At 43.0% G+C, this 15,179-nt stretch overlaps 1 protein-coding gene across 1 annotated transcript; it reads left to right on the forward strand.

Annotated features, from left to right (window-relative positions):
* Positions 1–580: 580 nt before the first annotated feature.
* LOC310963046 (E3 SUMO-protein ligase CBX4-like) lies at positions 581–8,828 on the forward strand. The gene is made up of 5 exons (XM_083935693.1): positions 581–824; positions 1,023–1,066; positions 1,588–1,653; positions 3,941–4,007; positions 6,066–8,828. Exons 1-5 carry the CDS (start codon positions 756–758, stop codon positions 7,521–7,523), a joined length of 1,704 nt encoding a protein of 567 aa, XP_083791819.1. The 5' UTR covers positions 581–755; the 3' UTR covers positions 7,524–8,828.
* Positions 8,829–15,179: the final 6,351 nt, after the last annotated feature.

The following is a 15,179-nucleotide window of genomic DNA, read 5'->3' on the forward strand; positions in this document are numbered from 1 at the left end:
AGGGAAGACCTGGTAAAAAATCATCTGGAGAGAACCATTCACATTCCTCTGTGGTACTAGTCTGGGTACCCTGTGTTTTTATTTTATTTTGTTTAGGGGGGGGGGCTTTTACAATTGTTTTCTTATGGTTTTGTGCTGAAGCAGCATCGCAAAGAACTGTGCGCGGTGTGTTAGCTGTGTGTTAACATGAATGTTTTATTTCTGCTGTTCAAATACAAGAAAATCTCTAATTTAGACCAAACAACAAGCTATAATGATCCACGTGAATATAATCCAATCTTGTGGGCTCCAACCGGTAGTTGCCATGGTTACCATACTTCTCACTGAATGACACACCTTAGTGTTTTCACAGAAACATCTGTCTTTATCTCTTCTTCATTAGAACTATTTTTCTAAGGCTATTGTTCTAAGTCACCGAAGTCGTGATTGTACTTTTTCCCGACGGCCCATGAAGGCAGCACGGGAACAACCCCCGCCTCTATTACCTCCCCCTCGTCTGACGTCACGCCAACGGCTATTTGCATGAAGTGTTTTCTAGCTGCAGCTTCAACTCTCCTGCAGAACGAGTCTCTCCGAAGGGAAAGCGAGGGAAGAGGCGCAGTGAAAATCGGAGTAGGAGGGGGGCCCTAGTGTTTCACATCAGAGAAGCATTAGGAAAAAATAAATAAAAAACGTTCCGAAAGCGAGGATAAGGTGTCGGATAACAAAAAGCAGAGAAAAAAAGCACAGAAGATCCGCTAATCTTGTATCGGAAAATGGAGCTACCCGCCGCGGGAGAGCACGTCTTTGCGGTGGAGAGCATCGAGAAGAAGCGCAGCAGAAAGGTTTGTCACAAGAGCACTGAAGGACATTAGAACACTCATGCACATGGAAAGGAGGGCCATGCTCTTCCCCTCCACCTGCTTACGGACTACATGTTTTGTTTTTCATGAGCTCATTTCTAAGGTGACGGTGCACCGCATAGTGCATTTCGCTGCGTAAAGTAGCGTTGCGCTGATTATGCCGTTTCTCTCCATTCACAGGGGAGGTTTGAGTACCTGGTCAAGTGGCGAGGATGGTCTCCAAAGTAAGTGCTCTTCGCTAGAATATAATACACGTAATGATAGCACAACATTCAAAACAGAAGTGTGTAGATGTGTGCATCCGTGCGAGCGTGGGCGCGCATATGGGCGGTTGCGCGTTCTTGCTTTGGGCGCTCGACGCGTTGGCCTCGATGATGGATGTGGCTTTACAATGTATGCAATCCCCAGCGTGCCAATTATAGGAAGACGTGTCTGTAATTGAACCCTGTGTTTAAGAAATGCCCATATATCTACAGCTGAGCGGAGGCTGGGCCATTGTATCCTCCTCCCCCCTTACAGTACAGCCGCGCGTAAAAGTTACTCATGATTTATTACACGTGTGTCCACAGGGAGTGCAAGTGTCTCAGCGTGTTGTTTACACACGTACATGCCTCCAAATATGCGCTATGTGGTGATTTACAAGTCAAGGGCTGTTAGGGTGCAAAAATAACCCTTCTCTCCTCGGCCGGTGCCTGTGAATGTGCGTTGATGTGTTCTCCCTGCTCACTGTCTGCTCTCCATACAGATACAACACGTGGGAACCAGAGGAAAACATCCTGGACCCAAGACTGCTTGATGCTTTCCAAGACAGGTGCGTTTAGAATTTGATAAACCGGCCTCACGGGTGATGAGGCTAACATTATAAATCAAACAAACAGGTTTAAATCACTCAGTTTCCTGCATTTCCAGTTCTGTATACAATACATTAATTGTGTGATACTCATTGAGATGTTTGAAGTACTTTGTATATTTGTTAGAGCTACCCTCTCTTAATAGTTTATTAGACTAATCGGTCGTTCTGGTCGTAGTAGACTAAGATTTCACTAGTCTAGAATTGTTTTTTCATGCTGAAAGACTTATTTCCCTAAAACAAAGTATGAGCACATATCTGGTAAATGCATGATTTAAAGTGGTCTGGTCACTCAGGATAATCCCATGTTGATAATTAAGTGGCTATGTAGTGTGCAGAAATTCAGCACCTGAGAGTTTGGATTAGGATTAACACTGGTGTCATCAGAGGGTCAGGTGAGGGTTAAACTCAGGTCAGGGTTACCAGAGCAAACGGTGACACGTTGGCAACTACTTCTGTCACCTGATAGTTCTTGAGTGTCAGCAGCATCAACCTGCTACCTGCCGTCCCAACATTCAGCCACCACATGCACCATGTGTCATCTTCCACAGGGCATTACCTAATAAAGCAATTATTATTGTTTATGGAAAATTAGACATTTACCAAAACTCCCAGCTAGTTCTCTCAGCAACTAGCACTCTAGTTTTTGGATTTGAGAGAGAGTTGTTTATGTTAGCTGATATTTTTGGGCAGTCTTAAACCATACTGTAGGAAAAGAATGTATGGATTTTGAAAATGGCTCTGGTTCCCTTTTACGTGGATACTAAAACTTCAGATGCCCTGCAGAAATGTTTGAGGACATATAGAAATACTCTGCTTTGTAATAATAATGTATGTCTGATGTGTTTTTTTCTTTCACAAAAAAAGTTTTAAAACAATCCTCTACTTCTTCTCCCTCAGTGAAAAAACTATGAATATAGCATATGAATATTGTCCATTTCAGTTTAACTACACTATGTACAGTATCTTACTTCACTAAAAAAGCCCATTCTCATTGTATGTTTGCTGGAGGTTTCTAGTTTCCACATCACACTTGGTTAAGTGGTACATCTGACCATCATTGGCTTGTAAACCACTTGTGATGTCACAAACTCTGCTTGTATGTCTTCTATCTTAAACTGAGAGTTAATGTGAGCTCTGAGAAACTTCTTCAGCAGATAAAGTCTAATGTCAAACTGCACGTACATCTCTCCGCAGAGTGAAGGTCCAACATCCAAGTGAGGTAGTGGGGGACTTTAAATTATGGTGCACATCTTTTCTTAATCCGCTCATGATGTAGTGGAAAGGCCAGAGGAAATTAAGATTGAAGTGAGCAGGGAACTAAATAGTAGCTCGTTATAAATCAGAGGTGAGTGCACCGTCTCAATGTCGGACCAGACGAACTTCCGCATGTTCTCTACTGGTATAGGAAAATGTGTCTGCTGGTTTCAAAGTAGGCTACCAATAGTGAAATAAGCCACTTGGCTAATTGCTAAATAGACTGTTAAGTGACTGAGCAGACAGCTCCACATTAAGAACAGTGTAATTGAATTTCTTAAATGCATGGCGTGTTAAACTGTCACTGGCTTTTCTCCTATCCCCCCCTCACCTTTGCATACAGCAACCTTTCATGCGCAGGTCAGACGTTAAAGTAAAACACCGACGTCACTCTGTGTCTGTTTTCGCAATTACCCCTCTCTCTCCAAAGAGGAGAGATTTTATTGAAACTAATTGCGTGTCTCTCCGGGGAGCCAAATCGTCTGAATGCCAGGCTATGAAAATACACTGAGTCGTCATTGTAATTACGGGGGGTGGGGGAGGGGACTGACATCACTCCTGTCCGCAGTATTGAGTTACTGCCTTGGAGAGGCTCACACGGAGATGGAGGAACGCTAAGGAAAGTCTGAGAAAGGCTGGCCTTTATCTCCTACTGTGGATACAGACATTACATGGCATGTTCAGTATGTTTTAGGGTGGAAAAGAGCCTCAATTGAAGCCCCTTCTAAGCTTTTTGCAATGAGGTATTAAGCCTGATAAAGGTAAGGATACTGTTAAAACGGTAAATATGTAACGATGAAACAAAAAGGTATGCTCCTTTAAACCGTGCTGAATTCCCTTTGCATCAGGAAGTGTGACACCAACCTGTAACGTGGGCTCAGCGCTCTAACTGAGTCTGAGGAGGACACCCGTGACGTTTTGTTGCCATGCAACGGCGACTCATCTCTGCTAGTTGGTTTCACTGATTGGCTGCTGCTTTCCTCTCCCACAGGGAACGCCAAGAGCAGCTGATGGGATATCGTAAAAGGGGACCCAAGCCCAAGCATCTTCTGGTTCAGGTGAGAAAATAATGATACTTAATATTTCTCATGATTATCAGTAATGTAAACGATGACCAAGGCTACACTTCAGATTAATTTTCAGGCCGGGTTTCCTCTCAAATCTCACAATATAGAAAACATTCTGAGATTCAGATATGAGGCACATTTAAAGGGGCGCTCCGGGGAGTTCATATTTGACTTCCATGACGTTGGGGGGCTCGCAAGAGGTAGATTTGAAAAATATCCGTCAATTCTATATCCATTAAAATGGGCATTCACTTTCAATAATCAAAATCTAAGTATGTGTATTCCCTGGTTTCAATTGCGTTATTAAAATTTGACCTTAGTGTGGTACATCCCAAAAAATATAAAGCAGTTGTATCACACTTCATATCATGTAGCCTATCTCCTTTAATGTGAAAATGTGAATGTCAGTTGTCAGGGTGTAAAACTTAAGATCTGTTGATAAGTCCAGTGATGCTAAACTTACATCCCATGGTCCAAATGTGGCCCTCAATAGCATGCCAGGTGGCCATCTAATCTTTATTTAATCAGACAGTTTTATTGGAATTAAGATCTCAAGAACACAAACAACAGAACAATAAAACAACAAGGAATTAGAAACAGATATAAGAACCATATAAAACATCTGGTAATAAAGCTTTAACATCTCAAATGGGAATGCAAGACTCTAGTTCGAGGTCAGTTTGCTGTTCACTTCATTTAAATGGTGTATAGTACTTGAAACCAGTTTTACCAACGTGAATGAGGGATATCTAAGGTTAAGTAAATTCTGGATTGTGTACCGTGGTTACTAAATGTGACAAGAGATGTGAGGAAGTTTGGACGCTTCGACAGTTATAAATAAATTACATGAGATGACTATTTCTTCCTGACTATAAGGAGGGCCATCCACCCATGTGACACAGAGAACAATGAGTATGAGAAGTGTTGAGCTCTATGATACATTGGGTTTAACAGCTGAAGTGTTGTTAGGGTAGGATGTCAGTAATGCCATGGGATCTGTTGTGTGCGAGATAGCACAAAACCATCAAAATAGAGCTTGTTTTGGGCTGCCTCCTGGCAAATCAAGTTAGGTATCCCTGACCTAGTCTACTGTATCAATGGCATAGCAGTCGGTGCTAAAAAAACAAACAATTGGAAAATGTAATCGAATCGTGACCTTAAAATCAAAAGTAACATCCAGCCTGTACTGCAGCTTTTCTGTTATAAATGTAAAGCTTTCAAGCCAGAGCTGAAATAACTGTCATCACTGACGACATCACCAGGGTTATTTTCTCAGACTTTAAAAGCTCCTCCAGAGCCACAGAAGACATACAACTGTTTTCAAAGTACCCTCACCCCCCTCCACCCCCCACCCCCCATGATGAGACAACTGATCTTCATGTGTAATTGGTGGAGTGCCCCTTTTAACCTGCACTTCTAGAAACTAGAATATTTATTAAAGACAATAGATAGGCTTATCTTTTAGGGACCAGTTCCCTGACCTAACAGTTGTTGCTAAATGCCTGTGAATCGTACATTTAGCGCATCAATCAGAGGTCCAAAAGGCCAGGGGAACCCCTCAGAGGAGTGTTTTTGTTCTTCTCAGGAGGGTGTTGGTGGTAACACATGGGATAAAGTCAATGACGGGACACAAAGCAGCCAGTGACATTCCTCGGAGCTGAGGTCACAGCCACAGGAGACACTTTGAAATGTCACTCTGATGGCCAGGCTGGTGGCTGAAAGAGCTGCACAGAAGCGATGGGAGGGCTGTGTGAACATGGACTGAGGCCCCTGAAATAAACTGTGTGCTCGTCAGGGCCTCAGAAGAGCCCCTCACACATTCCCTCACTTATGGGCCCCAATGAACCATGGCTTTTTGTTGTAGACCAAACACACGTGTAGATACTGTAGACAGTTTAACCATTAATCAAGTGCCCCACTGAGAAGGATGTCCCATACTTAGAATACTAGTTTAAAAACACCAGAGATTCCATAATTCTTTATGTGATATTGATGGAGTTGTATGTCATTGTGCTTTATAGTAAGGCAAACTACTGTCTGGTTTCACAGGTTCCTTCTTTCGCCCGGAGATCCAGTATTCTGGCTGACCTCCATGAGGCGTCCCTGGACGAAGACAGCTGTCAAAAGACCGGCCCCATCCAAATGCTCCGTCCCCAGAGCCAGCAGTACCAGATGAACAGCAAGAAGCACCACCAGTACCAGCCGCTGTGCAGGGAGCGTGAGGGCGAGCAGCAGGCCATCGGCAAGAAGTTCTACTATCAGCTCAACAGCAAGAAGCACCACCACTACCAGCCGGACCTCAAGGGGCACGAGGCCATATTTGCTAAGCCCCGAGAGGTAAAAGCCCCGGAGCTGACCAACAAGGGGTACAACCTTCCCCCGGTGCTGCAGCAAAAGTGGGTCCGGGACAAGGACTCAGGCTGCCTGACCAAAGTCAAGGATATCACCATGGAGCTGAAGAAGCTTCCAGCAGATCTCAATGGCCACAAAGAGCCAGAGACGGTAAAACCTAAAGAGGATGCTTTGCCGCAGTCCAATGGTGTCAGCAACAGCAAGCTGAAGATCGTGAAGAACAAAAACAAGAACGGGCGGATTGTTATTGTCATGAGCAAGTACATGGAAAACGGAATGCAAGCAGCTAAGATCAAAAACGGTGATTCCGCAACTGCTGAAAAGCCGCCCCAAGGAACTGACAACAGCGTGGAGAACCACCTGGAGAAGATGAAGCTCGTAAAGAAGCTCGGCCTAATGAATGGATTTGCAAAAAACCCCAAAGACAAACCAACTGTTCCCAGTTCTGGATTAAACGGACATTGCACCAAAGAAAAGGAACAGTCCCCCAAAACAGAGCCCACTGTGACGGAACAGGATAAACATGTCGAGGTCAGGGTTCAGGGGCAGCTTTCAGCCGTTCAGCCTTTACAATTGACAACCAAGCCTAATCTGCTCTCCCTGCCTTTGGATAAGGGAGTTCCCTCCCCACTGGACAAAAGAGGAAGCCAAGGTGGATTTCAAGGACTAAAGCGACACCTCTCTGACACAGACAAAGAGGATCATGGGAGTAGTAAGAGGTTTTTGAGCTCTAGGAGTATCAGTGCTCCTAACACAGTATCTTCGACCACCCAAAGCACCAGCGTCGACCAAAACAGACACCCAAGTCCCATTGGACTGCAGGACTGCGGGTACGCGGACCAAGAGGAACCTATTGACTTGAGCATCGTCAAGTACAGGCCTGAAACTACCGAGCCTGAAACATACACACAAGCTCAGACTGTAACACAAGCTGAAACACACAGCGAAACAGACACACAAACACAAACGGACCCACAGACTGAAACACAAAAAACTACAGAGGAGGAGAAAGTGAATTCATTGTCTCTTTCTAACCACGAGAAGAGAAAAGAGGAGAATTTTCCCTCTTTCCAGCCTTTCCTTGGGAATATAGTGATCACAGACATTACTACAAACTGCCTCACAGTCACTTTTAAGGAATACATAACAGTGTAACTGCACTACCAACTGTATACATGTACATGACATATATTTGTATTTTCGGATGCTTGAATGTACAAATAGACCCGTGATGTTGTTTTCATTTTATATAGTTCAGATTAAAAAAAAGATCCTTTATTGCGTTATTTGCATATTTCTTCTTCTAAGCTCTTTGTTGTTATTGCAAGAGCTTTTATCACGTGCAGTATCTAATTTCCGCTATTTCAAACTTAGTTTAAAAAGCCAAATTAGGTCACATAAATGTCTGAACTTTGATCAAAGATGCACTTAACTCTTGTAAATACCCTTCACTTTTCTATGGATGTCATTTGATTATTCACTCAACTGTCTGCATCTCAGATCATGTCAAACAAATGTAGGCTATACGGAGAATTTTGTAAGGAAGAAATACTATATCGAAACATGGTAAAAAACACTGTGTCTGTGTACGCGAGTGTGTGTGTGTGTGTGTGTGAGTGTGAGTGTGAGTGTGAGTGTGTGTGTGTGTGTGTGTGTGTGTGTGTGTGTGTGTGTGTGTGTGTGTGTGTGTGAGAACAGATGGACAGATTTAAACAAGGATGAATGCTGCTTGGACAGATTATGCCATTAGGCATGCTTAAACAAGCCGATAAAGAAAATTGAAGCGCCTTTCTGTCAATAAAAGTGATGTGCATTGTTGAAAGGGAAAGGGAGAATGGGACGGTGAAAGATTACTGATGTTTGATATGCTCCTTTTATTCCATCTCCGTTCCAAGTGGGGTTTTTTTTGCGTCATGCATCTCGAGATCTGACACTGAGCACAAGTCACTTCTATTAAGACATCAGATATACAAACCATGTGACTATTTATTTTGTTTTGTAGCAACGCGTGTCTAAAATTGATCTTTTCACTTGAATTATAGTAGTCACAAATCTGTGTTACCGCTGCCAGTTGAGCTGTGTAATCCAATAGATTAGTACCACCAGCTGAGCGCTCTATGATTCAGTCTTTCATGTTTCTGTTCTCTGCCTCCCTGACATGTTCACAAAGTGTACGGGATCGAACGCACTTGTCTTGGTGTCATATTTTGAATAACTTCTGCGAAGATGCGGTGGTTAAAAGTTTGTGAAAGCACACATTCATACTCAGATCTGTTCCCTTGTGTCATACCTTTCCCCCCTTACCTTTTTTTTCAAAATCCCTTCCACCACTCCGATCTGAGGTGCGTTGAACTGCTCTGAGAGAACGATGATTAGAGGCACTTTTGATGTTCTGTGTGCAGACTAAAAATGAAGGCTTCCTATGGTACATTTTGCAATAATAAAATTGTTTGCAAGTGATTTATGGACTTGTGTGTTATGTGCTTCTCTCTATGTAGTCCTCGACCAGGCTCATGGCCGGTCTGCAACCCGTGACCTTTGTTTCTCACAGAGAACTGAAGATTTTAACAGGAAAGGGGCGGCTGCTATAATGCTCTCAAATGGCCATCCTTACCTCAGAAGTTGCTAAATCTGTACACGGCTCTATTTGTGGCTGCATATGTAGCTGCGGGCCGCGAGGATTATACAGTGCCAGTGTTTAATTTCAAATGGGCTGCCTTATGTGCATATGCAGGTCAGGCCTGGTTTACATATGGAAAGCCTTTTCATTCAGTTTGCGGTTTAATTTTGGCCTATAAACTCACCTGATCAGGTTTTTGTTACCTATGTAACTGTTAAATATGTTTTTAAAAAAACTGAAAGGAATAGTCACCCTCAAAATAACCATTTACGTAATGCAATTCTTGAAGAAAAATTCGTTTTTCTCAAATGCCTCCATGGTGAACAAAGAACGGAAGCATTTTCATGTGAGAAAAACACATTTTTCCTCAGGAATTCAGAGGAATGCAGAGTGAATAAGTGATATAAATGCTCATTCTGAGGGTGAAGGATTCCTTTAAAGGTCTTGATGTGATTGGATAATAATTGTTCTCAATAAACCGGATGGGCTACAAAGATCTATCCACTGGGAGCTGGGAGTTGCTTGATGGTTTAACCAACACTTAGGTACCGTTGAAGAGGATTTTAATCGCTTAGAGCTCATAATTGTGACCTGAACAGCTGTTCATGTCAGATGCTGAATAAATCCTCCTGTCATGCTGAGAAACACAGCAGGACAGGGTTGATTTCTTTAGCATACTTGACCTGCAGGTTCAGTTTAAATGACATAACGCGGGATATTATTTCCATGTTTCCCATTTCAACCCCGCACCCTGAGGCGGACAGTTGCTGCTGTTCCTCTGAAGAACTGGATGGCGCTTTAAAGGGAAGCTGTGCAGGGGGGGAAGACTGCTCCTGTCTGCTAGCGTAACATATGCCCGCTTATGGTTGATGTGCGTCTTTTTCCGACGCTCTAAACACAACTTGTCTCGTGTAATTCGACGAGCGAAATGACAGACGGCGGCTCTCGACCATTTCCTGCCGCAGCCCGCCAGTGAAAAGTGCTTTCTCTGCGCGTTAATGTCTGCAACGACAGAGAAAATGGCTGTCCTCCGTGCTCCGTCTCCATCCACTTTCTTTTCCACCGTGTGTGTGAAACGCCTGGCAGCCGCCGCACACCACAGATTATTGCAAATATGTTTCGGTGCCGCGCTTTATTCCCTGCAGGGTTTAAGACGACATGGTTTCCTCTAATCACACGGCGTGTTTGCATATGTAGGAGGGGGGAACTGCGACAGCGGACAAGTTGGTTATGTTATCCGATAAAGCCAAGAAAAACCTAGTACAATGGTGTAATAACACGTCTCCTCGGTGATCCACCCTCTTCCTCTTATCTGCCAGCTAATGCTAAATGTGTACGCACGCTGAAACGGGCCTGCTCTCTGACACATATACAGTAGGCGGGTGGTGTGCTGCTCGTTTCCAGAATCAGATGTATACTCAGGTATATATTTAGAGGATCTGTATTTAATAGAAGGTGCTTTTGAGCCGGACATGTGTTCCACAGAGTCCTCTTCGGTAGGCCCACGCGTCCACGCACAGAAATGTAAAGTGCAATGCAGATTTGAACTCACAGCGGCTGGATAAGGACGGATGCTTCAATGCAACATTTGCAGCAGACAACATCTTTTCGACATCCGTTAGTTATCTATTTATCTATTTATGTATTAATGAATGAGGAGTCTGTTGCTCCAGTGCAGTCTTTTTTTAACTGCCAGGAACTGAGAACAGAGCATTTGGGCCTACTTGTGCGCTTGACGCATGTCAGAAAGCTCACATTGTGAACTCAACTGTCAAACGTGGGCTATACGTGATTTTGTGAAAATGAATTCATTTTGTAAAAAGCAAAAAAAAATCAACTCGGGGTTTCTGTCACAAAAGCGTCACACGGGTCAACTATAACAATGGTGTAGGCTGATCATTTCTATAATGTCACAACTGTCGCAACCTTTATTTACTTCTGTTGTCAGCCTCATTAATAACTCGGTAATCACTGACCCTCCTGCTTGGATCAGCTGATCCAGTTTAGTGACAAACAAGTAACTAAACCCCACATCATCACTGCATTCCTGTTGACCTCAGCCCGTATGGGTGGTTTACACACGCATCACGCGCTGTAAACACTGTAATATTATCATCGACACTGTTTTCTGTGTGGTTAATTGGTTAATAGATCTATGCATGCCACGCATTATGTGCAGTATGTGTGCATCCATGTCCATGTCTGGCTCCTTATGGAATATGATTATAGCCTATGTGAATCTATAATTTATTATATGACAGTGGGGCTTTAGGGAAATAAACGCCCGCTTAGTGGCAAACAAAGATCGCATGGATGATTACCTGTATGTGAGACCTTTAACTGGTAAAAGGTCTCACACCCGCGTCACCTTTCTAGTAGTTGCTTATAACATATTAATAAATATAGTCAATTAAACATAGGCCTTAAAAGTAGGTCCGATGGGAAACATTACAAGAGAAAGATTAAAAAGCCTTTAAGTTTTGGTCACATCAGCGCACCTGATAACCATCTGAACCTCCAAACATGATCTAATATCTCTTCATTGCTCTCCTCGTGCATGATCCACATTCCCTGTGTGTGCCGTGGCTGGGCTTTCCCGTTTGTGCGCACACAAGGAACCAGCGTCTTGCCCGGATACAAGCCAACCAATGGTGTTTTAACGGCGGCAGCGCTGCTGCACTGCAGACGCGCCGAAACCAATCGCATCCAGAGTCTGAGGTGCGCCCATCTTCCCTTTCTGTCTACGCTGAGTGTTTGTTTATGCATTGAAAAACACGACATGGCAGACAGTAGAGATACAGCCTACAAATAAAGTAGGCCCACGACCTAAAATCCCATCAGAATTGGACAGATTCGCCCCTCACTGAGACATAAATAGGACTCCGAGAGCTCCATAATGCATTGGTTCTGCTTCACTTAAAAGATTCCGATATCCTGTCATTTAATCTTTATAAAAATGTGTATATCTCTAAAAAAATTGCAATGTTTGGTAAGATGGCTTTAGTTGGATTTCTCCCCCTTTCTGTGACCTTTCCATCGAGGCTGCAGCTCTGATGTGAAGTGTCCCGGTGGCGTGTTTGGCGAGACGTTATTTTGCGCGCATGAAACAAATTAGGAAAGAATGTGAGGGCTGGATATGATCCGTCTTTGAGAGGCCGCCGCTTTGTCGTCTGCAGAAGAATGACTTTGGCTTCAGCCTGCGTGAGTTGAATTAGAGGTGATCTATACCTTGAGCGGAAACAAATGAAAAACTGTCGCAACAATAATACATTCGCCATCCATGTCGGCGTCTAAGTGAAGAACATTCCTCTGACCGGGGCATTGTTGTGCAGCCAGACGCAGCCGTTCATTCATCATGTGCACCTAACAAAAGTACAACGATGAATATAAGTCATTTAGGCAAGATTTTAGTGTTCAGTGCAATTCGCAATTGACCCTTAATTATCCCCCAGTTTGAATTGGTCTTTAAATGTATCATTTTGTCTTGATCTAAGCGCTCAGTTGTGTGAAATAATAGAAGCCAGGCCTGTCAGATGTGGGCTCATGGGATGCGTGGGCCTAGTTTTATTTACGGCCAATGCAGTTTGTTCTTGGATTCTCGTAAAATTAGTTTTTTGTCATTTCTATTCCATCCGGCTGAATCCGTTATCATTCACGAAGGGACATATTTCACCGGTCCTCTTGAAATGCATTGACGCATTAAAGCATGGGTGTTAAACTGATCCAGTAAAGGGCCGTGTGGCTGCAGGTTTTCATTCCAACCAAGCAAGAACACACCTGACTCGACTTACTCAATCACCTGAACTGTCTTCACACAGTTGGTTTGTTGGACCAGGTGTGTTTTTGACTGGTTGAAATGAAAACCTGCAGCCACGCGGCCCTTTACTGGATCAGTTTGACACCCTTGCATTAAAGACATGTTCATTTATGTTATCAGGCTGTCTGATTTTGAACCATTCTATACGACTCATCATCTAAAGTCCTCAATAAACTTCAGTCCATCCAGAACTCTGCTGCTCACCCATCCCCATCCCCATCCCCATCCCCATCCCCATTCCCGCTCCCGTGACCACATCACTCCAGAAACTCCGCCGGCCCCCTGTCCCTAAAGCAATCTGTAAATCCATGTGCTCAAAGCCCTCCACGGCCTCTATGACCTGCACCACCACCACGCTCCTTCGTTCCTCTGATGCCAACCTCCTGTCTCCACCACTAAGCACCGGGCACCTCCTCCATCGCTGCCCCCCTCCATCCGCAACTCTCTCCCCAAACACATGTGCATCAACCTGACAACGTTCAAATCATCGATCAAAACTCACCTCTTCAGACCTGCTTTTATGGTTTGATTTTAAAACTGTTTTTTTTTTTTACTGTGTTGTTGATATTTGTATATGTGAATTGTCTTTGAGCATCGTGACAAGCGCTATTATTATCATAGTATTATTATTATTATTATTATTATTACTTTGGTCTGACAAATTCAGAAGTCAAAATTCTTCCACACGCAGCGAAGATAGGAAGAAATAAATGTCACTTAAATAGACATGTTTGTATCGGACTTTTAATGTTTAGGTGAATGTTTATGCATTCTTTTAAATCCAAGAGTCTCTTGTATTTCGGCCTACATTCCTGCAGTGGATGTGTTATTTTTTAACTCAATTATCATTAGACAGGAGCGTCGGTTCAAGCTGCATTCAACCCACTGTGACTGTCGCTTTGGTCGTCAGGGGAGGCTCGCTTAATGAAAGCATTATACTATATTAATATAATAGATTATCTTAGACTGATTATTCTAACGTTCAAAAATCAGTAATCAGCGTGATGACGTCGCGTTATGAGTCGGGGTTTTGTTCATGAATGAATAAATGAATAGTTCAAAGATCTGACAAAAATACGTTTTATACACTTACATCAGACAATAAACTAATATAAAGAGGGTTGTGATTTTTTTTTCTCCAATTCATTTTTTTCATAGCCTGGTCAATTGACCTGTATTATTATTGAGCTGTAACTTTCCTATTTTCATAAAACCGATAGATGTGTTGCTATCGAGTTATTTTTTTGTATTATTATTATCATCATTAACCTTTATTAATAAAGTTTATTATTAGGCTTTATTCGTATGTATGTCGATAAATGAAATGTATTTATAGTTGCCTATTGTCTGCCTTTAGTTTTAGTTTTTTATTTGGGCTCATGTTATTATTTCGCGAAAAATATAGCATGCGTGCCTGTGGATTATAAAATACAGACTGAGCAAAAAAACGGATCTGAGTCATCAGGGTTTTCAAGTCACTATTAGGATTGTGCTGAAGCGTGGGCTTTCATTTTATTATTTGTATTTTATCTTATTTTGATCAAAGTTTTAGGGTTAAAAACACTAAAATAGTATTTACCTTTCTCTGCTGTTTCCTTTGATTCGTTTCTGGCTCTCTTATTGTGTTGGCTGGTGCATTAAATACAATGGACCATGATTATTTCGGCATTTGCAGAACATTTTGGTTGAGCGATCTCATCTAGTAGCAGAACACAAACATGACGACACAAAAGCTGTGAATGGTTTAGAAGAATAACAAAGCACACCGTCGCCTGTTAATGTTTAATTGAAAAGATCGATCAGAAAGTGTATACAGAGGTGGAGCCGGCGGATAAATCTCTTATGAAAAGTTGTCCTGCCCAGATATTTAGCCTACATGCACCAGCTGTTATCTCCTTGCTTTATTATGATATGTTTCATTTTCCTTACATTTCAAAGACGTATCACACAATGGCCAAGCCAATGACAGAAATCCTGACAATTCATCCGATTTAAGTTCATTTTATTTTACAGTGCGTGACTAACGGACAGACAGCCTGTGGTTTTGCCTGACAGGATGGAACAGTGCGTGGATCTCCTGTGCTCGGCCCGCACTGACAAACCAAATGAATGCGTGCGGGCGGTAGCTACGCTGCAACGACTTCCCGCAGACTACCACAGCTCGTGTGCGTATACACTAACAGGCCTATAATAACGTGTGCTGTTCAGGCCTACTGTGCTACATTAGCTGATGCGCTGAATAGACTTAACGAAAACGAGGGATGCCTCTTGTATGTCTCGCGCTGTCGCGTAAATCAAACGACATTGTTATTTCCTGGTTGCTCTGTTTGCTCGACGAAACTGTGGCGCGCCTATAACCGCACAGCTTTTGACG

The sequence above is a fragment of the Echiichthys vipera genome, assembly GCF_963691815.1.
Source record: "Echiichthys vipera genome assembly, chromosome: 2".
Taxonomy (NCBI): Eukaryota; Metazoa; Chordata; class Actinopteri; order Perciformes; family Trachinidae; genus Echiichthys; species Echiichthys vipera.

Coding starts and splice junctions, on each gene's coding strand:
- LOC310963046 (XM_083935693.1), top strand. CDS start 756: ATGGAGCTACCCGCCGCGGGAGAGCACGTCTTTGCGGTGGAGAGCATC. Junction 825..1,022: donor AGAAGAAGCGCAGCAGAAAG/GTTTGTCACAAG, acceptor CTCCATTCACAG/GGGAGGTTTGAGTACCTGGT. Junction 1,067..1,587: donor TGGCGAGGATGGTCTCCAAA/GTAAGTGCTCTT, acceptor CTCTCCATACAG/ATACAACACGTGGGAACCAG.